The sequence below is a fragment of the Gallinula chloropus genome (genome assembly GCF_964237585.1).
Source record: "Gallinula chloropus genome assembly, chromosome: 18".
Lineage (NCBI taxonomy): Eukaryota > Metazoa > Chordata > Aves > Gruiformes > Rallidae > Gallinula > Gallinula chloropus.
This window is the reverse complement of record NC_140103.1, coordinates 1,011,353-1,038,578: the sequence shown is the minus strand read 5'-3', so window position 1 is coordinate 1,038,578 and position 27,226 is coordinate 1,011,353. Positions and strand designations below refer to the sequence as shown.

At 44.1% G+C, this 27,226-nt stretch overlaps 1 protein-coding gene across 1 annotated transcript in view; it reads left to right on the top strand.

The window, feature by feature from the left end:
* The window catches only part of GAPVD1 (GTPase activating protein and VPS9 domains 1), a 29,786-nt gene extending 3,054 nt beyond the window's left edge, over window positions 1-26,732 (top strand). The window contains exons 2-26 of the mRNA XM_084272658.1: window positions 4,929-5,138; window positions 5,499-6,342; window positions 7,522-7,608; window positions 8,597-8,731; window positions 8,841-9,030; window positions 10,768-10,928; window positions 11,787-11,853; window positions 12,828-12,953; window positions 13,599-13,772; window positions 14,075-14,215; window positions 14,804-14,938; window positions 15,526-15,645; window positions 16,139-16,216; window positions 16,334-16,707; window positions 17,216-17,303; window positions 18,337-18,417; window positions 19,060-19,182; window positions 19,706-19,835; window positions 20,209-20,318; window positions 20,962-21,121; window positions 21,542-21,729; window positions 23,057-23,270; window positions 23,833-23,905; window positions 24,758-24,955; window positions 25,652-26,732. Of these exons, the coding sequence (XP_084128784.1) occupies window positions 4,954-5,138; window positions 5,499-6,342; window positions 7,522-7,608; window positions 8,597-8,731; window positions 8,841-9,030; window positions 10,768-10,928; window positions 11,787-11,853; window positions 12,828-12,953; window positions 13,599-13,772; window positions 14,075-14,215; window positions 14,804-14,938; window positions 15,526-15,645; window positions 16,139-16,216; window positions 16,334-16,707; window positions 17,216-17,303; window positions 18,337-18,417; window positions 19,060-19,182; window positions 19,706-19,835; window positions 20,209-20,318; window positions 20,962-21,121; window positions 21,542-21,729; window positions 23,057-23,270; window positions 23,833-23,905; window positions 24,758-24,955; window positions 25,652-25,792 (4,323 nt within the window). The 5' untranslated portion in view covers window positions 4,929-4,953 and the 3' untranslated portion in view covers window positions 25,793-26,732. The remainder of the gene's footprint in view (window positions 1-4,928; window positions 5,139-5,498; window positions 6,343-7,521; window positions 7,609-8,596; window positions 8,732-8,840; window positions 9,031-10,767; window positions 10,929-11,786; window positions 11,854-12,827; window positions 12,954-13,598; window positions 13,773-14,074; window positions 14,216-14,803; window positions 14,939-15,525; window positions 15,646-16,138; window positions 16,217-16,333; window positions 16,708-17,215; window positions 17,304-18,336; window positions 18,418-19,059; window positions 19,183-19,705; window positions 19,836-20,208; window positions 20,319-20,961; window positions 21,122-21,541; window positions 21,730-23,056; window positions 23,271-23,832; window positions 23,906-24,757; window positions 24,956-25,651) is intronic.
* Window positions 26,733-27,226: the final 494 nt, after the last annotated feature.

The window sequence follows — 27,226 nt, the reverse complement described above, 5'->3', positions numbered from 1 at the left end:
CAAGTTGAAATGCATTTTGCATGTTGTACGTGTGTTGTGATGTGCTGGGCACTGTAACCTGAGGGCTCAGTGGGTAACTGCGAGGCTGCGGTGGAGGATCCTGCTGAGAAATGGATTTTTCTTAGCTCAGCTTTGGGAGATAGGCTGCTTGCTTATCTAAAGAAATACAGCTTGTTAGCCCGGGGTGCTTAGCGTGGAGCTCTTCAGGCCTGCACTGGAATTATTTTTCAGTAAGATGGAGCGATTTCAGTGGTGCCTTGCCCTGCCCTGCCCTGCCTACGGGAGATCTGCCCAAACTTGCTTTGGAAGCCAGGTCTTGCGTAGCGCGGCTCAGGAGGAACAAATAACCCTGGGCAGGAAGCACGGGGAGGGGAGGAAGACTCTGGTGTACTAGCAATATTTACTACTTTGCTTAATCTCCTTTCTGTCAACTGAACTGCAGAAATACTCGGTAGCAGAGATGCTGCTTGTTCCTGTGTGCCACAGTACTAAGCCAGGTGCTTTGTAAGTTGGAGCTCGGTACCCAAAGATGAAATGCAGTGTTCTTCAGGACTGGTAAATGTAGGAGGCAATCTGTGTCCTGGGTTCATCAAAGGCAGAGATTGTCGTTGGTTCTGAACACACTTCTGTCGTGCTGATAGCAGGGCAAAACATCTTAGATGCTGTCAGGTCATGCAGCCTTTGATGTTGATACGGTGGAGCATCATGAAGTGAAATTGTTTGAATTGTTTGCTCAGCTCTTACCACGTCACAGCTTTTAGGAGGTTACTAAGCAGTCTTGAAATAGCTGACAAAAAGTTGGAGTGTGTTTCTTATCAAGGTGAAATTGCCAGGATTGAATAATTATTTGCACACAGCAGGAGCTGTGCGATACCTGTTTCTTCAGCCACAGCAGACCGCTGATATCTCTATTTCCTAAGCTGCCTCCCTCATACTACCATGTACAGACATCTGTTATTTCAAGTGTGATGCAGGTTGTCATAAACCAGGTAATGGGATCATTTTGTTCATGAGAGACTGATAAGGGAATCTGGCAAACAACTTTCTGGAGTGAGTACCAGCCGAAGCTGCTGCCGCTCGCTGTGCCCCAACGCTGCCTTCGCTGGTGTCTTACTGACTGTGGCTGATTGCTCCTGAGTGCTGTCTGGGAGTGCATGGTGTGTAGCCTGGGAAGGTCACAGAACACAACTGTTGTCTTTTCATACCCGTCCTGAAGGGAGGGGGTGTTTGAAGGGGAGTGGTGTGTCAGTGGTGCCGTACTTTCTAGACAAGCTGTGTTACTAGGATCGGTATCTGAAGACAGTAACAGCACGTGCATCTTGCTCAGCCTGATTTTTGGGGTTTCCTTTACTGTGCTGCCAGTTTTCTGCAGAGCCCTCTGAAGCCTGCTGAAGTGCCCTGCGTGTTGAACCACCCTCTCTGTGCCTCTGCTGATCTCAGATGTCTGTGAGAGACTTCAGGTGAAGACACTGCTGTTTGCACTGACTCCTGCTGCACTTGTGGGGCTTGAGAATAACTCCTCTGTGAGAACTGGTAAAGGGGAGTGAGTGAGGCATTCCTCTTCGGGGAGGAGCATTTCAGCAGCAAATCAGTTCAACTTTTACAGAGGATTATAAAGACAGGGAAGCTGCTGACTCCTTTTCTTGTACGTAGGGTCAAAACTGCCAGGGTGCAGTTGACTTCCTGAGAATCCACAGGGAAATCCTGTGGATTTTCATAGCTCTTGACAAAGCAGTGGTACTTATTAACCTGCTGTGGTTCAGTTCCAGATCAGTTCTCCTTTTGCTTTTGTTATTTCTGGTGTTCTAAAATAGGGACAGATAAGATAAAGACATGGGTAGCAGCCAACTGATAAGGTATTATCAAGCAGTCACGGGACCAGTGCGCTCAGGAGTGTGGATGCTGGTAGTGTCATGGTTTGTTTGGGGGCTGAGGGTCACAGCGACAGGTAGTTACACAGCTGTGTGCCAGGGCTGCGATGCTGTCATGAGGCGGTGCCCAGATCAGCCCTGTGTGAGGTGGTAGCTTCAGCTCCTGGGGATGTTGGAGGCCCATGGTTTTTTTTTTAATTTTTAGGTAGCAACACACATGGTACTATATTGGTTTGCAGTACTCTGACATTCTCTGCTGCTTTGCTTGCTGGGCAGGTGGGTTATATGTGTGTCTATTAAGACTCCTGAACGTGCAGGAGACTTACATGCTTTCTGAGTATTAACTGTGTGTTTAATTATTGTCCTTAGCTGCAGCAAAGATTGCAAGCAGTCTGCCTGCTCTTTTGATAATCATAACTTGCCAGAAAAAGTGTATCGTTCCCCAGCCACCTTTATCTCTCTTGCTGACTGGACTTTTGGAGTTTGCTCTTGCTGAGGGCCAGGGGAGAGGAAGGAACAGTCTTGCCCAGAGGCTGAGCGCTGTCAGTCCGTCCCCGATGCCGAAACGTCTGCTCTGCTCAGAAGGACAATACGAACACACCGAGTGACACAGCGGGAGAGCGCGGGGTGTGAGACACACCTCCGGCCTGTCTAGTCGCCTTGGCTGCTGCTAAGAGTCTTTGTAATGAGTGACACAAAAATAGAAGCTTGTTGTGAAATTTGGCAAGGCAGAGGCGTAGGAAGGGGGGTGCTGTGGGTGGGCTGCTCACCGGGAGCACCCCGAGCGGGTCCCCTCTGCTTCCCAACACGTGCTGTCAGGCAGGAGACCCGCCTGGACCCAGTCTGCCCGGGGAAGGGGAGCCCGTGGGTAGACACCTCACAGTGGAGAGCATCAACTACACCTGTTAAGGTCTGATAAACTGTGAGAGGCTCTCTAAGTACAGCCTTACAACAGAAAGCATCTGGAGAGACACAAGGTGGTTCTGCAGACCTCCTGTACGTGTATTTTTATGTGTACAGCTTCTTTTTCCCAGCTGATACCAGTAGCTCACAGCCTGATAGCTCTTTACTACTGGGTTTGCAGGCAGTAGCAGGGTTTGGGGTTTTTTTGGTGAGCCCTAGAATCCTGGGACTAAAAATAAATGTGTTGCAAGAAGTTGTTCTTTGTTTCTCAAAAGAACTTTGGGAGTAACATCAGTGTTTCTTTTTCTAATCATTTCTCTGCAACTGTCCTAGTTAAAAACATCTGAATTACTGTGTCCTTGACGTTGCTTGCTTAATCTCACCTCCTGATGCACGAACTGTAGCTGCTGTTGGGGCTGCTGGGGGGTTTTGTTGGGGTTTTTCTAAGGGCTTGTTTCTTTGGTTGGTATTTTTGAGGGCTTTAGTTACAGTTATCTGTATTCTCTAGGAACGACTTTTAAACCATCAGGTGTAATAAGATTCAACTTTTTGTATGCATAAAGGCTTGTGACAGCATCTCTCTCTGTCTCTGCTAGGGTTTTGGTTGTGATGCTAAAACTACGTGTGGAAGAACTTAATGACACAAGGAGCAGTGATGTTAGTCAGTGCATCTAGTTACCAGGCTTCCTCTGCACACTGAAAAACCTCGACAAGTGTAAAACCTGTGTGTAATTAGAGAGCTAATCTGTATTCTTCAGAGAGGATCATCTCCTGAACAGCAAAACACAGGTCTTTGAAACACTGGAAGGGGAGAGCGTTAGGGCAGTGTGTGGTGTGTTACTTGTAGTTCCTCAGGCATGGACTGAACAGTCTTGCAGAGCAAGGCTCCTCTGGAGTCTCTACAGGCTGCATGGCTTCCTTGGGTTCATCACCAGATCCCTTCACAGCTCTGACATAGATCTGTTCCCAATATAGCTGACAGATAGCTGTTACAGATGATAGCTGGATCAAACCCATTTTCTTCCCAAATTAGCTGGTGTGGCTGTTAGTTCTGGTGGGGATGAAGACATAAAGCAGTTAATCATTAATTCCATGGAAACATAATCTGGTCTGCATGATGCTCCCCCTTCCCCTCTCAGCATTAATACAACTGATGTGGTGTTTGGGGCTTTTTTCCCTAGAGTTAATTTTTAGATAGATGAACTCCTGGAACTTGTTTTGAATGGTGTGGAATTCTTTGTTTATCAAACTGCTAACAAGTAACTCAGAGGTTTTCTGATGAGGAAGTTAGAGCTGATGTTACATTGAGGCACAACAGTGGTTTGTGTAGTTTCTTGTCCCTGATGTGCTGAGAAAGCCTATGGCTGTTTCAGTTTTTCTCTCCTTAAAAGAACATTTTTGGATTGTGGCCCAAATAAATAATCTTCTGAATTTAAATACTTGAGGATTTTTTTTTTTTCTGAATGAATTCTCCTGCTGAGCAGAGTCCCCAGTTATTCTCAACTTTTGCCTTATCTGGGTGTTGATACTCCTTGATTTTGGTGGTTTGGTTTTGTTTTTTTATATTAGTAATATTATTGTTATTTAATATTTCTAGCAGAGAGGACTGATATTGAGAGTTTGGTGCTCCTTGTGCACAGGTGAGAGGCTGCTTGTTTTAAGGGGTCTGAGGTAGGGACACCCAAGTGCTGGGAGAGCGCTGTGCTGTGTGGGCATGCTTCCAGACAGCAGAGAGTGCAGGAAGCTTGTTGCCTGCTCACCAGACAGCGAATTGGAATGGGAATGCTCTTCCTCTCCCTGGGCTTGTGTCACCCAAACCGCAGTAACAGCCCCATCGTCCGTGCTGGAGGTGTGGTGCGGGTGTTCTGTACTGCTGTGCTGTCAGTTCAGATAGATACCATTCGCTGCTATGCAGGTGTCCCTGATGGGCTGACTTAACAAGGGGTTAATGAGGCTGGCTATTAGGGAGCCTCACATGAGGAAAGAGTGACCCTCTCATTAGACAGGGGCTGTGGATTACAGAGGAACACCTTGCGTGCTCACATGGAAGGGGTCACAGCAGTATTTGGTACTAAGTGTAAGTTCATGACCCGCTTTTCACTCACTGGGGCTGACGAGCTCGTTCCCTGACCCGTCTCCTTTCCTGCCTTCCAGTGAGCACCCTGTCACCCTGCCCAAGATGGTGAAGCTGGATATACACACGCTGGCTCACCACCTCAAGCAGGAGCGGCTGTACGTGAACTCGGAGAAGCAGCTGATCCAGAGGCTCAACGCGGACGTGTTGAAGACAGCTGAGAAGCTGTACCGCACCGCGTGGATCTCCAAGCAGCAGAGGATTAACCTGGACAGGCTGATCATAACCAGGTGAGCTGGGAGGTGGTCCAAACAGCAGCAAATCCATCACATTTGTCACACTTGGTGTCTGGAGCCCTTTGCTGTGCTAATGTTTTCTAACAGACCTAGACTAGGGAATGTGACTCACCTGAAACTTGCTTGTGGCAGTTTAAGTGACCTTTTTTTAACATGTGGGGTTCTTTTTTAATTCTGTTCATAGTTTATGGGAACAAACTCTCCTTATTCCTGATTTTGCAAGTCATTTGCAGTAACTGTGTGGAGACACTTTTCCCTGGCACTGGTCTTGATCATAGATCAGCCACGTGGCATCTTCTACAGAGTTTGTTTGCTTAAGAGTTACTTTACCAGTGTCAATGTTTTTCTTTACAGTGCTGAAGCTTCTCCTGCTGAGTGCTGCCAGCATGCCAAGATCCTGGAGGACACGCAGTTTGTGGATGGCTATAAGCAGTTGGGATTTCAGGAGACTGCTTACGGAGAGTTCCTGAACAGACTGAGGGAGAACCCTAGGCTTATTGCATCCTGCCTGGTTGCCGGAGAGAAGCTCAACCAGGACAACACGCAGAGTGTCATCCACACAGTCTTCACCTCCATTTATGGCAATTGCATCATGCAGGAGGATGAGAGCTACCTGCTCCAGGTCCTGCGCTACTTGATCGAGTTTGAACTCAAGGAGAGCGACAACCCCAGGCGGCTGCTGAGGCGAGGCACCTGCGCCTTCAGCATCTTGTTCAAGCTTTTCTCTGAAGGGCTCTTTTCTGCAAAACTCTTTCTCACTGCAACCTTACATGAGCCAATCATGCAGCTTCTGGTTGAAGATGAAGACCACCTGGAAACCGATCCCAACAAGTTAATTGAGAGATTCTCTCCGGTCCAACAGGAAAAGCTGTTCGGGGAGAAAGGCACAGAAAAGTTCAAGCAAAGAGTCCAAGAGATGGTTGACTCCAACGAGGCCAAGCTGGTGACCTTGGTGAACAAATTCATTGGCTATCTCAAACAAAACACTTACTGTTTTCCCCACAGCTTGAGATGGATTGTGTCACAAATGTACAAAACTCTCTCGTGTGTAGACAGGCTGGAGGTTGGGGAGGTCAGAGCAATGTGTACAGATCTCCTCCTAGCCTGTTTCATCTGTCCAGCAATTGTTAACCCAGAGCAGTACGGGATAATCTCTGATGCTCCTATAAATGAGGTGGCACGATTTAATCTGATGCAGGTATGATTCACTTTGATGCTTAAAAGAAAAGTATGAGAAATGTTCTTGGCCTTCTTTTCCCACTAGAACTGATGTTGGCTAGTAAAGGTACCGTCCCTCCTACCTGTAAAACAATTGCTAACAGAATGTTTGTGTTAATTGTTGCTGGAAAGTCATGCTCAGAAGTTTATCTGTTTGCTGAAAATATTGACAGGCAAATCCATCCAATGTATTCCTTTGTCTCTTAGAAGAGTTGCAAATGTGCTTTATAATGTGGTAAGGCACGGGAGCTAAAGAGTGAAAGCGACAGTAAATGTCATGTGAGGTATTGTGCAGAATAATGAGACATCTTGCTGCAAAGCCCTTCCTGTGTGGTGATGACACCCAGAGGAACAGCTCACTGCTGTTGCATTAGGCCTGAGAGTATCCCCACCATCCATGACAGATGCTTGTCTCTGCACGTTGGGGCAGTTCAGGGGTGGTATGTAGAGGTGTAGTCTGAAGGTGTTTGGCAACACTTGTCTGACTGAGGCCATTCCTCACCCAAGTAACAAAACCTGCTCTTGGCTGTGGTCCCTGACCTGGGCAGGGAGTGATGTGCACAGTGTGGTGGTTTTGGGGAGTTTTACCTGGGCTGTTTCTGACAGGGCCTGGCCAGTGTTTTTCTAAGATACATTAGCAGTCCTCTCCTGTGTCACTGCTTGTTGTAGCAGAGCTTGTACTTGGCAGCCCTTGAGAACTGAGAGCTGTTTGGCCGTTAGAGGTTAGCAAGAAATGCATTCTCTGAAACAAGGCTTAGTCCTCTCTTTCTTTTCCCCCTCCAACATACTCTGACTAAAATACATACAGGCATTTGAAAGCTCTAGGTTTAAGATGACCTAGATTCAACTCTCAGCTCTGACGTGCTGTAAAAACAAACCATGCTTTGTTCCTGGGAAGGGGAGGGGGATATGGATGCTCACAGCATCTGTGGCTGCACACAGATTTTCTTGTTAAATGCAACCACTGCTTTTTCCTAAAGCTTGTTGCATTTCTTTCTGCCCTGAAAACAAGCACAAAAGTTTGTCCACTCAATCAGGAGTATTTCTCAGAGTATTAAATGAGAAATCAGAATGGAGGGGTTGTCTCAGCTGCTGTTTGCAGTTGGATCCACCATGGTGTTTTGAGGTGCTCATTCTTCATGCTTCTGTTTCATGTCAGGTTGGGAGGCTGCTGCAGCAGTTGGCAATGACTGGTTCAGAAGAAGGGGATCCACGTATGAAGAGCAACCTTGCTAAATTTGACAAAGTAAGAATCCAGGCTATAAGCCAAGACTCATGTGTACCCTTCATCCTTCTGCAGTCTCTTTTCCAGACATCACAGAGGACTTACTAAGTGTTTAACTTCTGAGTTACATGTACTGAAAAACAGATTAAATCCCGTGCAAAGCTGGGAACAGAATCTAGAGTACTAGAATTAAGGTCAGGGATTCTTGCTTCTACCCTGACATAATACCTCTTAAAAGAAAATACAAGAAAGAAATAAAAGCAAGTTACATTTTAAACTGAAATGTTGAACCTGTGGATTTTCTTCTGAATCTAAAGAAAACACTTTGATCTGAAGAAAATGTTTGTATGAAGCCTGGTTTAAAACCAAGTTAACTTTGTTGGTTCAGGGAACTTCTGTTCCTTTTTTGCATAGTTTTGCTTTTTTTTTTTGTTCAGCTTTTCCTTTGTTAATATGAATCATCTATAACAGTACTGAAATGAGCTTCATCAGAGGAACAGTGAGAGTAATGATCTTTGATGTATTGTCTTGTGTTTGAAACACTGTTGGTTAGCTTGGTGTAACTTCTGAGTTTGTGCTAATTATCCTTGTTACACAGTCACACAGAGTTACACGTTTATTGTACAAGTACCTTTCAGTCAGCTTAGAAAGTGACACTGTGAGTCGCTTCCTTGTTTCACTTTTACTCTATGCCCAGCAGATTCTTCAGGAAAGGCCAGTTTAGTTGCCATAAAAGAGTTGGATTTCATTTTTTTAAAAAAAGAAAGTGTAAGAAGACAGCATTTCTGAATGCAGAAAAGCCATGAAGGAAACACTGGAACTGTCTGTGTGCTTTCCTTGCTTGCTCTTCGGTGACTTTCATGATAGGTGGTATTTTACCCTAGGACTCTAAAAGTAGGAAGCAAAACTTACATTATTATGTAAACTACTTAACTCTTGTCATAACTTGTGTTCTTTCCAACCTCTAGTGAATGGTCTCTGATGTTAAAACTGTTTCTTCTTTTTGCAGAGCTGTGTGGCTGCTTTCCTGGATGTGGTTATCGATGGACGTGCCGTTGAAACTCCTCCACTCTCTTCTGTCAACCTTCTGGAGGGGCTGAGCAGGACAGTGGTTTACATGACGTACAGCCAGCTAACTACTCTGGTAATGTCTTCAATTCTTCTTAAAAAGAAGCAGTATAAACTGGCTCCCCTGTGTTTACAGATGAGATAAACAAGGGTGATAATTTACCAACACCAGTTCTGAATTGTAGGTTGGCTTCATGCGGAACGTGATGTCAAGCGATCAGCTCAAGGAAGATCGGATGGCTTTGGAAAATCTGCTGGCAAACTTACCCCAGAACAAACCAGGGAAAAGCAGCAGCCTTGAAATGACTCCCTATAACACCCCACAACTATCTCCTGCAACTACTCCAGCTAACAAAAAGAATCGACTGCCAATAGGTAAGGAGAGGAAGCAGGCTTGGTGTGTGATTCCTGACACCCTGGTACATTTGCTGTGCCACCTTTTCAGTCACCTCTGGGTTCCTCTGTGACTACACCTTCAGTACTGCTTTTTTCTGTGTGGATGGTGAAGAATTTTGCATTGAAAGCTGGGTGGTTTCCTTACTTTTTGATGCAAGTGTGGTGTCCTTCATCACTGGATTAGCCTGGGCAGATGGCTGCAGTGGTCAGCAGTGTGCGAGGGCAGTGGCATGCAGAGGAAATTTGAAGATGGGAAGCAGATCTGGGAGGGAAGATTGCTTAGGAAAATGGCAAGACAGAAGTGATGGCATTTAATTAGTGGGATAAAATAAGTTTAGAATTTTTGTGTCTGAGAAAAGAGCAAATGTGGAGAAGAATGAAAAAGCAAGAGCAGAACTTCTGGAGTATGTACTGAGAAGAGACACTTTGATCTTTCTCCATCATCTGCCTGGTGTCTTTGGAGTTGTTGGGATATTTCAATGCAATTTTGTTTGTTGGGTTTTTGTCCTCTTTTTGAATACGATTTCTGGGTCATGGAACTTTTCCATTTCAATGTTTTCTCTTGAAATAGGAAGTGTGGTACTCTTCTTCAGGGTATATTTAGATGAAGATGACCACAGGGGATGTTTGTGTATGAGAGATGTGCTGTTACTGTGTAACGGGATGAAAATATGTAGAGCCCAATAAGCAGCAAAACCCCCCATTCTGAATGGTTCTGGTCTTAGCCTATAAAATAGTGGCATAACAGCATTTATTCTCTGGTATAAAATACTTTTGCTCAAAGTTTTTATTTCTTTTGTTTCATTTTAATGCTCTCGAAATCCAGGACAGCAGTTGGCAGCTATTACTGCCTGGGACACCTCTGCCACCAATCTTTCAGCTCACATAACTCTTGTAACCCCTTTTGGTGGGTAATGCCCTCTTTCCATTCTCCTCTGTGCAACGTGTGACACCTGACTTACGCATGCCTTTGCTTTTCTTTGGCAATCACTTGCTTCTTCAGATCTCTTCATTGATTTCCTCATGGAACTCATTTCATACGTACATGTGGATTTTAAACCCCCTTGCTGGCCTTTGTGTGATAAGCAGAGTTTGGCTGTGACTTCTGTGCACTTGCCTTGTCTTCCCTGGATCAAATAAAGCAATAACTGGTGTCATGCTGCCATACTTAGCAATCCTAATTCCCTGTGGGCGTTTTTCCTTCCTGGTGCCAGACCTGGGAATATGAGGCTACTGGAAAAGTCACAGAATAATCAGAGCACACCACCTGATGCTGAAATGTGTGTCTGGGTTTGAGACACCTGTTGGAATAGGATTTCCCTGCTTTTTAGGAGAAAAAAAAAAGTCTAATTTAAACAGAATTATAAACTACTGGAACCTAGACCTTATTTTGTTAGTAACAAGCTTCTTCACTTTCTCAATGAATTTATTAAGAGTCTGTGATTAGAATAAGCTGTATTTGTGTAGGCAAACAGGACGTGCAGTATACCTAGTTTCTCTAAACCTTTTATGTTGAAAGTTTGCTTTTTCACAGCTCAGTACTCAAATGCAAACACTAGTTCCATCTCTCCAAGTCTAAGACGACTTTTCATTTTGTAAGCTTATTTAGTATGTGCATTATTAATTCAAAACATTGCCAGTCTGTATTTCCATTGCATTGCACATGTAAACAAGGAAAAGCTTTCCAGTGTTGATTATTTCAATTTCTTTTCTTAGCAACTCGTAGCAGAAGTAGATCAAATATTCTGATGGATCAGCACGGAGACCACGAGGGATCCTCTCAGGAGACTATCCCAGAAGTTCATCCAGAAGAAGTGCTGGTGATTTCCTTGGGGACAGGTCCACAGATTACTCCTGGAATGATGTCAGAAAATGAGGTATGTGAAAAGTGCAGCTTTTGTGCTCTCTCTTAGCAGAACAGTTAAGTTGTGACAGTAAATTCAAGTACTACATCCAGAATGGGAATTAAAATCCTACTGAACTTTGGGGTTGTAGCCTTCAAGTTTCTCTTTGTCAGATTTGTTTTCCCCTCAATCTATGTGCAAGGTGTGGAAAGCAGTACATTAGCACAGGGAAAGTGAAGCAGGCAGATTTATGAAGAGGCTTTGTTATCTAATATGTTTAGAAGCCAACTTGGGCTGTTGTTTCTGAGCCTGAAGAAACAGACTCAGTTACTTCTCTGCATGCTCTGTCCTTTGGATCCAGTGCCACAGATGAATGACAGAACTGGAACGCTGATCCCAACGTTTCTGGCAGCTCACACTTGAAATGCACAGGCCCAGCTTCTTGTGAGGGTGGATCTGTGGTCCTGTCCCTGTGATGCCTTCAGACGTGTTGTAAGGCTGGTTTTACAGCCTTTCCCACACCAGCTGTGGCACAGCTTCTGCTTTCATCTTTGCTGCCTTGCCTGATAGTTGAGATTATCTCCTTTTGCAGCCTCAGAACAATCAGTTGTCATATTAAATTAGTCTGCTGGGCTGATGATGGAGCTGGTGGCTCCATTATTCTCAGGACCTGCCTTATGTTCACACCTTGGTTACCTCTCGTCTCGTCCAGGATCTGCCTTTGGAGATAGCTGTCTCTTTTCAAAGGGAATGTTAAGAGATTTGGTTGTGCCATTAACACCTGGGGGGGGGGGGGAGGAATGCAAAAAGTGTGCACTGTTTTGTTTACTGCTTAATTATCTGAAAGAGACATTATTTTAAGGAAGTCTTGTTCTTCCCCCCACTCTCCAGGTCTTAAATATGCAGCTTGCAGATGGTGGACAAGGAGATGTCCCTGTTGATGAAAACAAGCTCCATGGTAAACCTGATAAAACCTTGCGCTTTTCCCTCTGCAGTGATAATCTGGAAGGAATATCTGAAGGTGAAGGGCTGCTTAAGTCTTGAAGAAGTTTTGTCCCTTTTGTTTGGTTCTCCCCCTCCTTAATTATAACAGGAAGTTCTGTTTAAGACAGCATGTCATCTTTGCCATTTTGAAGACTCCTCTGTTTTACCTCCAGGGTCTGTCTTTTCTCTTTGCCATTCAAAGAAAAAAGTCTGGAGCTAAATTTTGACCTGCAAAGGCATAACCAAGTATGAGAACCAGGGAGAAAAAACCCCAAGTGTATTTAGAAGGAGAAAACAGGGATTTATATTTTTTAAAAAAACCCAAAACTTAAGTGCAGTACTAATTATCAAGCTAATCTATCTTAGATCTAAACTTAGACTTCTCAGGCTTACTTTTCATTATATTTTAATAAGCTATTGCATATCTCAGAATACTTTCTGGTTGCTGGACAATTACTTTATATGAACCACAGACACAACAAAGCACAGGTTTATCTGTGGTACTGAAGGTGTTTGTACAGACCATGCAGCATGTGTTATTTTCTATAAATTAAACTGTAACTAGCTTTTGCTTGCTCTCTCCTCAAGAAAACAGATTCATAGAGAAGTAAAAAAAGAATAAAGGCAAAGACTTTTATTGACTTTCTAGTTGCAGTTAAGTGCAGTAATGGTGAGATTCCAGCCATTTATAGATTAATTCTTAGATTATTGTAATTAATATGGTACTTTAAACATGGGAAGTATGAATTTCAGTGTGGGTTAAGTGTCTGTAGAATAGGGATTGAGAGCAGAGTGAATATACATTTAGTTCATCAGTTCAGTATTTCCTACTGGAGCTGCTACTTCATTTCTTTCCATCTTTCTAGTTAATTGTGGCCTGGGTTATTAATGCTGTGTATTTATGCACTGTTACTCAGGTCAGATTTACAGTAAATTCTGTTTTCCCAGGTCCATCAAACCGCTCCAACTCTGTGTCATCTCTGGATCTAGAGGGGGAGTCTGTGTCGGAGCTGGGCGCCGGCCCCTCGGGCAGCAACGGTGTGGAAGCTCTGCAGCTCCTAGAGCACGAACAAGGCAGGTGCAGGTTCTCTAATGCAAGTGCCTGAGGTGCTGTGGGTGGTAAAGCCAAAATTCTGTTGAAAAAGGTTGAAAATTTGACTAGTTCAGGAAAAAAATACGTGAAAGTCTTATGGGTTGGGTTTTTCTTCCCCCTAGAAATATTTCTTGTAGTCCATTGCTAGTAAAAAGGAAGTGCCTGGGGTTTTGAGGGCTTGAATCCTTTCTAAGAAGCTGCTTGCAAAATTTTGCTTGACACCAAGTTTTTCCCTTCAAGGAACAGGGTGATCTGGACTGGAATAGTCTTAAAGCATCTGCACAGCTCCCTGTTCAACACATAGCTGTCCCATGCTGGAAGAGGGTGCCCCAAGAGGTTGTGTTGACTCAACCTTGGAGATACTTGAACATGAATATTGACATGATGATGAGCAACCTGCTGTAACTGACCCTGTTTTGAGCGGGGGATTTGGACTTGAGTGAACTCCAGAGTTCTCAACTCTTCTGTGATAAGTTCCTCTTCCAGGAATTGTATCAGTTTCTTGATAGTGTGCTGCTGTAGTTACCTGAGGGACTTAGCAGTGGTTTGCTTTGGGCTTTTTCCCTATTTTCAATCAGAAGTAATCAGAGAAACCTTTTCAAAAAGAACTTTTCTCTTTGCCACAGCCACGACTCAGGACAATCTTGATGACAAGCTGCGCAAGTTTGAAATCCGGGACATGATGGGACTGACTGATGACAGGGATATATCGGAAACGGTCAGCGAGACTTGGAGCACGGATGTCCTGGGCAGTGACTTCGACCCAAATATCGATGAAGATCGTTTGCAAGAAATAGCAGGTAACTCAGGGTGCAGCTGGTATGTGAAGGCGCTTCATGCTTGCTCTAGAGAGGCTGCAGAGCTGCCCTCCTCCTTCTCCTTCTAAATAGGTGTGTGCTCTATGATTAAACTGGAGCTTTGCTGTCGGGGGAGGGTTGTGTGCATGCCCTGTATCATGTTTGGTTGCTTGTTTCTACCTTTTGAACCTTGTCTTTCATGATGACTTTACCAAGGACACCTAGGAGGTGTTCTCACCTTTCTCTGTTGGAGCTGTGGTCAGGAAGCCTGTCTCGAGCTGTATGCTTCGGCTTTACTTTTGCAGGTGCAGCTGCAGAGAACATGCTAGGCAGCTTGCTGTGTTTACCAGGTTCAGGATCCATGTTGCTTGATCCCTGCACAGGTTCAACCATATCAGAAACCACGAGTGAGGCGTGGAGTGTGGAAGTGTTACCAAGTGACTCAGGTCAGAGCTCTGCGGGTTTTGGTTATTCCTTTAGTATGAATCAAGACTCTTCCAGAGGCACATAATGCAAAGCAACAACATGTGTCTCTCTGAGAAATTACTGTCCTAGGGTTAAGGGAATGTTTGTGAATACTTCCAGTATTAAAAGGACAAACTGAGAGAAGGTGAAAAGCTTTGAGAGAGACTTACTGTTACTTAAGAATTTCTGAAGGGCCAAAAAGGGAGAGAAGGGATTGCAAAACAAACTTCTGTTTGCTTTCCTTCCCTGGGATGTTAAGTGGGGTTGTCTGGGATCACATTTTACTTAGGTTAGTGAAGATTCAACTGTATTCTGTTGTCTCTAAGAAATACAATACTTAAACCAGTAAAATCTTTTTAGAACACCACTGCAGATAGACATTGCTATCTATGCAGAGTCTGGCCTTCAGGATGGGGAGAAAACTCTTCCTGAAGTGGACGAGTTAGCTTAGAATTTAATGTTCTAAATCAACAACATCCCCCCTCATCCTTCTGTATATGAATATCAAGGGAGCATGGTTTGAGTAATGATACTTTTTCTCTCTCCTCTCCATTGTCTCCCTTTTGTAGAGGCCCCAGACCTAAAACAGGAGGAAAGACTCCAAGAACTGGAAAGCTGCTCGGGGCTGGGGAGCACATCTGATGACACAGATGTAAGGGAGGTCAGTTCCCGACCCAGCACGCCGGGGCTCAGCGTTGTATCAGGTGTGTCTGATAGTCCCTGAAAACACACTGCTCTCTTAGAACATGACCAGCATCTGCTTTGCTCTGCTTCTTTTAATGACAAGTTAGTTTTACATCATTTCACTCAAAAATACCCTTTTGCACTCATTCTGGAATGTTTGAAGCAGTAACTCCTGGTTCGTTGTACAGAAGGAATAAACAGGCAGCAGAAAGTCGAGTACTCTGTGCTACAGTAACAGTGGCTGGCAGTGGAGTATTGATTTGGAAGAAACTCCAGACTTTCTTGCATTTAGTTCTATTGTCACAACTTTTTTATTGATGTAAAATGCATATATCTATCTCAGTTCATTTTCTGCCAGGTGTTTAGCAGTGTGAAGTGCCTTCCTGGTGGTCGTTGTCAAAGTGTAGTCACTGTGTTAAAACAGTTGGAGATGTAGAGCAGAAATCAAATGTTATTTTCAGAGTATAAGAAGTCATGATGTCTCTAGGTGCTACTGAGTGTCAGGACTTGATTGGTGCAGTGTTCAGCAAACATGTTAACAGCTTCAGGACTTTGCCTCCTTTTTCTCTGAAAGACTATTACAGATGCTTCTTTTGTTATGTGTAAGGTATTAGTGCCACATCTGAAGATATTCCTAATAAGATCGAGGATCTCAGGTCCGAATGTAGCTCTGACTTTGGGGGAAAAGATTCTGTGACAAGTCCTGACATGGATGAAACAGCCCATGGTAAGTTACTTACCTGTAAATGAGAATGAATGTCTCTGATAACTGAAGTATCACAAATTGCATTTATAGAATTCAATTTTACAATTAAATTTACAATTAAATTGTAGAATTAAATTTTACAATTTTTCCCAGTTCTGTTGGCTTAACACTGTGCTCGTTTGCCTAGTACTGTATTAGTTTGACAAAGAGACTCCAGTACTTTTTAGTACTAGATCTACAGGCACCTTTCCTGAATTTGGTCTGATCACATTGACTATCCTCTTGCAGTTTGAAATAGGTCTGTCCCTCAAGATTTCCCCACTTACACATGCCATTCTTCATCATTTCAGCCCACTGCAGGATCTTTCCACATAAGAACTTTCCACAAAAAGACTTTTCTTTTAAAGTATCTTGCAGTATAAGTTTTGTAAACTCTTGTTGCTGAGGGCTGTTTTTCCAGTGTCCTTTATGCTGTTGGTACAGTGCTAACCTTTTCCCCCACTGTGTATTTCAGGACCCAGTCAGTTGACATCTCCTCCTTCTCAGACAGATTCTTTGCTTGCATTGTTTGACCCTCTGTCATCAAGTGAGGGTGAGTTGTAAAGAATAAGCTTTTAATTAAAAATAAACAGGCGTTTTCAGTGCTCTGTGAGTACCAGCTAATTGGGAACACTCCTAAAGGAAGTTTCTTTTATGCCTGTGCCCACAGGTGTATCGGCTGTAGTAAGGCCTAAAGTGCACTATGCAAGACCCTCTCACCCCCCACCCGACCCACCCATCCTGGAAGGAGCCATGGGGGGTAACGAGGCCCGACTGCCCAACTTCGGGGCTCACGCTTTGATCCCCACGGACCTGGAGGCCTTCAAGCAGAGGCATTCCTACCCGGAGAGGCTGGTGCGCAGCAGGAGCTCGGACATAGTGTCCTCAGTGCGGAGACCCATGAGTGACCCGGGCTGGAACAGGCGCCCTGGTAACGAGGAGAGGGAGCTCCCTATGCCGAGCGCCAGCACCGGGGCAGCCGTTCTGATGGCTGCCTCTCAGTCATCATCTTCATCTCCCAGCAAAGACTCTTCTAGGGGAGAGGTAAGGTTTCTATTTCTCATCTCATTCCTTTCTAGCATGCCCACTGTCATTAGGCACCTAATGGCAGAGAGCTGCTATTAACTGTCCTTAGCCAAGGGTTTACAGTGCACGTTGGTTACCTTTTCAAAGTCAGCCAGTACCGCTTTGCAAGCTAAAGCTACAGATGTTCAGAGAGGCTTAAATGAATCTGGCCTCTCTTAAATTTACTGCATGAGCTTTACCTGATTTGGGGAGACTTCAGAAGTAGATCTGTTGTAGTGTTTAGATTGAAAATGCTGCAGCGTTGTGAAAAGTAACTTTCTTTCACAGATGAAGTAAGTCTCTGGTTTTGCATGCACAGGCTGCCCTCATCAGGAGGGCTCTTGCTCACTTCATCTGCTCCTGTTCTCTGTGCTCTGCTCTAGTTCTGGGTTTGCAGCCCAGGTAGCACAACCTGACGTTGAGGAGAAATGTTTGTCTCTACCCTTGACCTGGTAAATGCTCAAAGGTGGGCTGTGCCTTTCTGCAGATGGAAGAGCGGAAGGACAGCGATGATGAGAAGTCTGACAGAAACAAGCCCTGGTGGAGGAAGCGCTTTGTGTCTGCCATGCCCAAAGGTAGGGTTTGGTCCTTCAGTGCTTGGGGACCTATACCCTTTAGTTACTTTTACAGAAGGGATTCCCAGTTTCACTTTGAAAAGCTGAGCAGACTGAGGTTGATTTGTTACAGACTGATAGCTGTCCTCTTTAATTTTGAGAAATAAAGCAGTCTTGTTTAGAAAACTGCAAGTATTGCAGTACAGAGAGAGTTACTGAAATACACAGTGTGCATTGCCTATGAAGAGGAGTGTAAGCCAAAAGGAATTTGGTGAGGCACTGTGTTAATTTACCATTTGGTAACCTTGGAATCCTCATGTGAGGCAAATCACTTCGGAGTTGTTTGGCATTAACTGTGCTGCAGCTTCGCTGAGACCTCGTCTTAGTTCTCTAGGGCTGGCAGTGTGAGGTGTACTGCCCACTTAGGGTATCTCTTGTAACATGGCATGAGAGGAAATTAGACTTTGGCTATTTACAAAGTAAATCTTATTCAAGATAATATTTGGCTTTCATGCTGTGAATAATGACACCTGGGGATGGGACCATGTCTGCAGTATTAGGATACCCTTGCCTTTTTAAAAACAGGCTTTCAGGTAGAAAAGGACCAATGTAATCCTTGCAGCTCTGTGTGACTTCAGATAACATTAGAGTATTTTTAATACCACCCTGTTTGCTTTTCTATTTCACAATGTGCTGTCTTTGCATCTTCTCCCTGAACTTACTAGTGGGAACGTGCTGCCACAGGAGTTTCGTGTCTGTATAACCAATACTGGAGTTAGGGCTGTTGGCTAAAGTGTAAATAAATATTTTAAAAAGGGAAGGTACCTGACTCCCTTGACTCATTATTGGAAGGCCAAACTGTTTTGCCTGGCTCATGGCAGCATGTTAAAGGCAGAGCTTACTGCATGATAACAGTATGATTCTGCTCCACCCTATGGACAGGCTTCTGGTTTTATTGATGTTTATTTGACAAACTTCATTAGCCACTTCCTTAAAGCTTCTTCAGCCTGGCCATTATCTCAGAATAGTCTGATGAGGTACCTTGCATTTTCAGCTCCTATTCCATTCAGAAAGAAAGAAAAACAAGAAAAGGACAAAGATGACATGGTGCCTGACAGATACTCAACACTTCAAGGTATGTGAACAATACCATCACACTAATTTTCCCTCCTGACATGCCCTGTAGAGTTCCAGAGTGCCCACCAGGTATCTATTTCCAGGAAGGTATATGCTATTGTAGCTAATGTTCACAACTGGCTTTCTGAATAGGAAAAAGGATAAAGACTTGTTGCCTTGAAGGCTGTTTTTAAATTGCCACTCTTCTGTCAATGTGTGTACTTCTGGGTTCTTGACTCCACTTTTTTCTTTTCTTTTTTTCCCCTCATTATGAAGCTTGTGCCCTTCTTGTAGCTGAGCTGTGGGGATAGCTGCAGACACATTCCTATAATAATTACTTAAGTACTAAATTAAATAGGATTTGAACCTGTGTTTAGTTTTCTATTTGCCTAATCATTTCTAGAAGTCTCCAAATACACAAGAGCCATTTGTGTATCCAGTATAATTATATTAAGGATCCATCTTAATTTCTTCACTTCTAGTGTATCTCTTTTTCCCTGCTGCTTTTGCTTCAGATTGTGTAAATATATTTGAATTGTGGCTACATGGAACCCAGGCAGCTCTTTGGATGTGACTAAAAACAGAGTCCAAATGTGTAGGTCTACGTTCTGTGCTGCTGCAATACCAGGTTAACTCCTGTTGGCTTTAATGGTCTTTTCAGATGATCCCAGCCCAAGGCTTAGTGCTCAGGCACAAGCTGCAGAGGACATTCTGGACAAGTACAGGAATGCAATTAAGAGAAGCAGTCCCAGCGAAGGAGCCCTAGTAAACTATGATGGTGCAGGTAAGAACCTGCCTTTTGTAATCATCAGCAACATATTTTCTCCTCCTTAAAGATAAAAACACTTGAGTATTCTTGACAAATATTAGTACGAACAGCTGAACAATGTGAACTATGACCCAGGAATGTTTTGTCAAACAACCTGTGAGGCATTCCCGGAGACTGGGAATTAAATCAGTGTTCCCAAGGACAGCTCTTTCTTACTGCCACTGAGGTGCTTGGTTGTTAATAGCACAGCTCTTACCAGTTTGGGGTTTTTTGGGTTTTGTGAGGGGTTTTTTGTTGGTGGTGGTGTTTTTTTTAATGAGCACTGAATGTTGTTTTCCAAAACTGATGCAGTTTCTTCTTGTAAATATATTTTTACTGTACTTTTTTCATGTATTCAGAACAAGGTGTTCTATGTGCTGTCTCCATTCCCTCCCCCTCAACCTTAGCACAACAGGAAGAAAATAGAAAGTATTACTTGAGTTCCTTCATCTGACTCCTCTCTCAAAGTGCAATGCTGTTGTTTTCTTTCTTTCCAAAGAGGCCATTGGGGATGGTGAGAGCATGCATGACTCCCCACGAGATGAGGCTCTGCAGAACATGTCTGCAGATGATCTCCCTGACTCTGCAAGTCAAGTAGCACAGCCACAAAGTTCTGCTTTCTCCTACAGGTAAAGACATTTGCAGGTCTAATCTTACCTTCAGAACAGAATTAAAAGCTGAAGCTGTGTGACTGGTTCCCCCAGAGATCTTCATCTGGATCCATTGTAAACTTTGATGTGCTTTTCGTTTGAAGCATCTCGAACTGTCATACTTCTCCTGATGAAGTGGGATGTGGTAACTTGAGAGGACAGAGCAGTTCAGGGTGTAGGAAAACTCCTTTGAAACTGTGCTGTCAACAGAACTGTTTTTCTAGCCTTACACCATCGCTCTGTTACAGTTATGCTGAATAACTTGTAGGCAGTACTTAAAGAAAAAGACAAGATGGCTTATTGAAGCAGACCCTGCAGCAGCTTTGTTAAGAGAATATTTTTCCTCTTTAAGGGATGCAAAGAAGAAACTGAGATTGGCTCTTTGTTCAGCAGATTCTGTTGCCTTCCCCATGTTGACACATTCAACAAGGAATGGTCTACCAGATCACACAGACCCCGAAGGTAAATGTTCCTTATGTGTACAGATACTCTGCATTGTATGTGTCACTTCTTCCCCCCATCCAGTGGCACTTGGCCCACACTGTTTCCTTCTGCTTGGCATAGATGTAGGGGGCATAGGCTGCCTTTTGCCCCCCAGGAATGCTTGCTTTCTTGCTCCACAGGCAAACCTGCCAACTTAGTCTGGTCAAATGTTTTTGTAATGAAGTATCTCAGTGCAGGTAGAGCCTGAAGCTGTAGAACAGACTCCCAAAGTACAGGTACTGTTGGGAATCATGCTACATTGCTAATAGAGTAAGTTGAATGATTTTACTGAGCCTTTACGTTGACTTGGTATGTATGTCTTGTGTTTGCATCCCTCTAGTCATTCTAAGTTTATTTGCAGACGGGGGAATTTGTTGCCTTATCTGTCTGTCTTCATGTTTCAGAATGGTTCTAAATATTAAATAAGGTGCTGATATGAAAACTTACCCCTTGATATCTGGAAAATTCAAAACCAGCAATTAAATTCTCCTTTAAATAGCATCTGTTGCTCAGTGCACAGTTCTGGTTTGAACTGTAACATGTTTCCCATATCCAAACCTGGTATTGTTTTCATCACACCTACATTTCTTTTCCTTAATAATTTCCCTTTGTCCTTTACTAGATAATGAAATCGTGTGCTTCTTGAAAGTCCAGCTAGCTGAGGCTATTAACCTGCAAGACAAGAACCTGATGGCCCAGCTGCAGGAGACGATGCGATGCGTGAGCCGCTTTGATAACAGGACCTGTCGGAAGCTGCTGGCGTCTATTGCAGAGGACTACAGGTGCTTGGGTCACTGTCTCACTATGAAGGGCTTTCCAAACATGTGTATTTATTAAGAGTTCGGGAAGATCCTTTTTAATTTAAATTGTACTTAACCAAATCAGGTTATTACATCTCTGCTTCTCCACAGAAGTATGAAATTGGCTCACCTACTGCAAATGGCTTAAGGTTTGGACTTCAAGTCAGTCCAGGTAGTAATAAACTTGGGTTAAATCACCAGAGATGCTGCTTGACATTGCTTCAGTCTTGCATTTCAGAGCGCTGCAAGGGCAGTGGATTCAGCCAGAGAAATCTGTATAAGACAGAACTTCGTTTTAAAATTGTCAGGTTGAGAATTCCTTTTGCACTACAACAGAACAGTTTATAAAGCTATTAGCTCTGTCTTTATCAGGAGTCTAATGTAGGACACCCTTTGTTTTAGGAAAAGAGCTCCATATATCGCTTACTTAACTCGATGTCGCCAAGGCCTGCAGACGACACAAGCACACTTGGAGAGGCTGCTGCAGAGAGTCCTGCGAGACAAAGAAGTGGCCAACAGATACTTCACCACAGTGTGTGTGAGGTTACTGCTGGAGAGCAAAGAAAAGAAAATAAGGGAGTTTATTCAAGGTGAGATTAATGCAGACTGTGGAACGATTATATTCCTTTCCTGCACATTTAGGTGCTGGCTTGGGTTAACATTTTAAAATGCACCTTCTGATCCGAGGAGCCAATCCCTAAAACAGCTTCCAGTTCAGCTGCTGAATTAATGGCTCAAATCAAGAGATTACTGTGATTTAACAGTATGTGGTGGCAGCTAAGCCACTGGCACTGCATTTTTCATGGGCTAAGAGGATGAAGGTAATTTGACCTCACTTGGCCTAAAAAGTTCTGCTAAATCATGTTATCTAGCATCTGCCCAATGGAAGAAGCATGAATACTATTAATTATTCTAGGTCTACTGATAAATCATAAATAAAGTTGCAGCATTCTGTCTTCAGTACAGAACCTGGGGAAGATATGGGGAATTGTAGTAGAATGAAACAAAGGAATCAAAGATTCAGAAATCTCATAGCATAAAGAATATCACACCAGGAAGGCAACACTCTCAAAAGAGTCACTTAGAAATAGCTTCTTTTATGTTCTGTATGTACATACCTGACTTAATGAAATGCATAAGAAATGTGGAGTCAGTTCTTGTTCCTGGAGCATACAGTATGAAACGTGTCTGAAAAGCCAGGAATGAGAATGAGAGCTTACACCTTCTGGGGTTTAAGCTCTGGTTTGGAGTGACCCAGGAAGGAGTTAAAGCCCTTTTATTGGACAGAAAGGAGTCGGCTATTTCTGGATGATCTAAAAGAGAAACTGGCAACTGTGGCACTGAGGCTGCTGGCAGATGCAGTGGCAGTTGTCTCCTGCTGCAGAGTGCTCTGAGTATGAAGCTGACGAATGCCCCGTGATTTGGTCACGCTGCATCACTCTGTGTTTTGCAGATAAATATGACTGTTGCTGCTTTGCATACTTAATAAAGGTGGGGGTAGGAAATGGAACACGTGGGGTTTATTGGTATTCTCCCCAGCCCCCTGTCCCACCTCCAGCATCTGACAACTTTGCATGCGCTGGTTCCTCCCAGCGACTGCTCCAGGCGTTACCTCAGTGGGTGGCTGGACAGAAGGCATAGGGACTGGTACTGCAGGGGAAGTGATTAACACGGTGTCGAGTAGAGTAGTTTGACCATATGCTTTGCTAAATGTGTTCTGTAGGCTCTTCCTTTAATTCATCTAGTTATTTCAAGTGTTTCTGCTTGTATTTCCCTTACTGGGGCATGGGCAAAACAGCCTCAGTGCTGCCCAGCAAGAGGCCTGGAGTATTTTATGGGCTCTTCTTTCCAGAACAACCTATCAGCAACTGTGTTTTTACCTAACTGTATGTTCTCTCTCTTTTCCCTTTTTGTCAGATTTCCAGAAGCTCACAGCAGCAGATGATAAAACAGCTCAAGTGGAGGATTTCCTTCAGTTCCTGTATGGGGCTATGGCTCAGGATGCCATATGGCAGAATGCCAGTGAAGAACAGCTTCAGGATGCACAATTAGCTATAGAACGCAGTGTGATGAATCGTATTTTCAAACTCGCCTTCTACCCAAACCAGGATGGAGACATTCTGCGTGACCAGTACGTTCATGTCATTCGAAGCACCTGCTTTCTCATGCAGTTGGTGTGTAGTCTCCATGTGCAGACCTGACTTAGTCAACCCTGCTGTACCAGCTCACGTTTCCTTTCAGAATGTCTTGTGAAAGAGTGAGGAAGAGCTTTAGCATCATGTGCAGAAGTCTGTATTGGCAGCAAGCTGCTAGAACAGAGTAAAGATGGAAGTGCAATGACTTTGTGTGCAGACTTCTGATCTGCAAGTGTGTATGCTGAGAGAATGATCAGAATCTGCTTCAGGACTCACTCCTCCCGTTTCCTGTGGTGGTACAGTGTTTCCCATGCACTGGGGGTCTGGGGTTTTGTCTCTTAGAACATATACTGTACTGGCTGTGTGGTTGTACTCAACTGTGTGGCAAAATCCTCTGCATTTCTTATCGACCTGGTGCCCATTACCTGCAGGTTTACTGTCACACTTATACACAGTCCTGAGCTTTTCCCTCTGGTATTAAACTTAAAACTAGGGGAAACCTGAGGGGATTACTGGCTGGCTGCTGCTTACACTCTTGTTTTCTGTGTTTGTTTCCAGGGTCCTTCATGAGCACATCCAGAGGTTATCTAAAGTAGTGACTGCAAACCACAAAGCACTTCAGATCCCTGAGGTAACAGCTTCTCCTGCCCTTCGCTTTCATACGTGCATTGGGGTGCTTGGTTTGTGTTGTGTTTGGGCTGGAGAGAGCTGGGGTTTTGCAGGTAGAAGCACTGCTTTTCTCTCTGTGACTCCTGTATCCTGCAGGAACACTGTGCCCTGGCCTTGCTTTGCCATCTCCCTCTGACTGATCTTTCCACATTTGTTTTTTTCTGATTTTGCCACCTCTGTCCTGACAGTGAGATTGAATAACTGCTGCTACACTGCCCTAAGACACAGTAACTTTCTGGTAATTTGCTTCCACAGACACAATTTGAATCCTTTACGCTGCCCATGTGATTCCTGTGCCGTGGCTGTGCTTCACAGCTCTCAGGTTAACGAGCTGAACCAGCCACAATTAGTGGGACCTTGCAGAGCTCTGGAATTTGCCCAGTGCTTTCACTTTCTCCTGGTGAACAGGAGAACTAAAAGCAGCTTGGTAGGCTTAAGAAGTCTGTCAGAGGCTGGATGTTTGCAGCTTTCCTAGTTCTCAGTTGAGCATGTGAAGCGTATGACTCAGAACAGTGAGGGTTCGTGAAGCTGTTGATAGTGAAGACTGAGGCATACAGCTCCACCTTCATTTGGGCTCTGGACAAGTACAGGCTAATTACTATATTAGTAGTTGCACTGGGAGCACTGGCTCCTTGCAGTTTTTTATTATAACACAGCAGGAAGCCACCTCTGCTGTGAGCGTAGTGTAGCCACCTTGCCTTAAAGCTTCCCATTTCTCTGGAGCCTGCAAGTCTGTGGTGCTTCAGATGCTCTGCAGTGCACAGCAGTCACCTGGACACACAAAGAGTGCCCCTGTGTTGTGTTTTTCTCCTAGGTGTATCTCCGGGAGGCACCGTGGCCATCTGCACAGTCGGAAATCCGCACAATCAGCGCTTACAAAACCCCCCGGGACAAGGTGCAGTGTATCCTGAGAATGTGTTCCACCATCATGAACCTGCTTAGCCTGGCAAATGAAGATTCAGTACCTGGGGCAGATGATTTTGTTCCTGTTCTGGTCTTTGTTCTCATAAAGGTGAGTTCTTTTGCAAAGATCACAAACCCCAGCTAATTCTTCTAATAAACAAGCTGATTTTAGGAGGAAAAACAATGCATTTGTGTAGCTGGGAGCATGCTGGACAAGGAACAAGGTCTAATTCCCTGGGTTTAAATAGAAACAACAGAAGTGTGGTCACAATGGTGGTTTTTGAATCCACACAAACTTTGGAACCAGGGAAACAGGGGTGCAGGTGTTCTGTGTGGAGAGGGGCTTTCTGAGGTGTTTTCCACCGGCACCTGCCCTCTGTGCCTGCTTAACGTTGTCCTCCTTCAGAGCCAAGATCCACACCAGGACTGACCAGCGTTGTGTTGCTGAGGCCTTTTGGCTTACGGGTGTGTGGGGAAGGGTCTGTCATACCAGAGATGCTGAAACAATAGGCTGTCCTGCGTCCCGAGATCCTTGGTGAATCCTGGTACGGGTTTTGCCAGCGTTGCCCTTTCTCTTGCCCAGCTAATTGGTTTTGCTGGTTGGAAAAAACGCTCCTTCCATCAAGTGTGATGTGTTCTGGGCTTGCAGAACGGGGGAACCACCAGTACCCTGCAGCTGCCTTACGCAGCCATGTGCTGGGAACGTGTGCAGGTCACTCCACAGACAGAACTGTGCTTGTGGGCTGTATCCTGTAACACTTCAGCTTTGCAAACAAGCTCCATCTCTTTCTTCTTTGACCCTCAGGCAAATCCACCTTGCTTGCTGTCCACTGTTCAGTACATTAGTAGTTTCTATGCCAACTGCTTGTCTGGAGAAGAATCGTACTGGTGGATGCAGTTCACAGCAGCCGTTGAATTCATCAAAACCATCGATGAGCGCAAGTAGCACACAGCACGGGTATGGGCAGCCTGTCAGCAGGAGGGAGTGTGTGAGAATGTACAACAGCTGCAAAAGCTGAAGAAGAGACTTTCCTTGTATCATACTGTACAGAACTGAGGCATTTTACAACACACCTTTACTAATTAATTTAACAACTTCTTCCTCTTCTCTTTCGGTTGCGTTTTTCCCCCCTGTAGCTACTGGCACTGCAAAAGGGACCACAGTTTTCAGGTATTTTGGAATCTCAAAACATGCAGAAACTTCTTCATGCTTTTCCCACCACCCCACTCCCTGAATTCCTACTCACCAGAACAATTCACTTCATTTAATTTCTAATAGAAAACTGAAACAAGAAGAATCAGGGCAACCACTTAGCAGACTTTCTAGCTTAATACACCTTTTATTAATAAAACACCAGCCACACTGAAAGTTTGTAGTAGCTGACATTAGTTACCGATTGTATTTCACCTAAATTGAAAATCCAAGAGGACAGTGTAAATATTATATACCTATATTTAATGTGTTGCAACTATCTTTGGACTCATTATCCTTTGAATAAACAAGCAAAAGCCTCTCTGACCTCTAACAGGTTGTGACACACTGTGTTTTGGTGATGGAAGGACTTCCTCGAAAGGATCAGGTTAAAAAAAGGGCAAACTGAACTATTTATTAAAATGTAATTAAGATTACTGAAATTTCTAAAACTGGAATTTATAATAGACAGGGCTTATAGATAGCTAACCACTTTTTGGCTAGGGCATTAGGGCGTTACAAAGGTTTGGGTATAGAGAGGAGAGGGACTGTAAGTTACAATAGATAAGCCTAATATAAAAAAGGAGAAATAAAATACCTTACTGTAATATTTTTTCTGAAATATTGTGTATACTGTATAAACCCCAAACAGAGATCCTTAACAGAACCTTGGACTGTAATATATATTTTGATTAGTGACATTAAATACATATGCCAGGGGTTTCAGTGAATGTTTTTACTCAATGTTCTTCGTGTTGTCTGCTGTGCAGCAGGGCAAGTTTTACTGTTCATATGGAGTATTTTAAAATAGAACACTGTTCTTTATGAAACATATCATGACATCAGTTCAGGGTGTTTTATAGATTTCTCAGCCCACCTTTCCCTTAAACTGACAGTTCCAATTCAAAGGAGTTTTTATGCACAAGGTGGAGTTTTCAGGAGCGAAGGGTCTGGGTGACGGCCGGTGGTTGGTACCTGTACAGGAGCACTTGCTGTTCTCCTCCAGCCAGCGTTACCCTGAGAGGGGACAGCGAGCACTCAGCCTCTTCATGTCAGTATTATTTCTGGCTCTTCCCAGAGTGTTCCTTGCACTTCTGACAGAGGGACGTGTTAAGACCTGGTGTCTGTGAGTGATAAAGACAAACAGAATCCTTCTCTCATTCTTTTCAAAATATGATTGATTTTTGG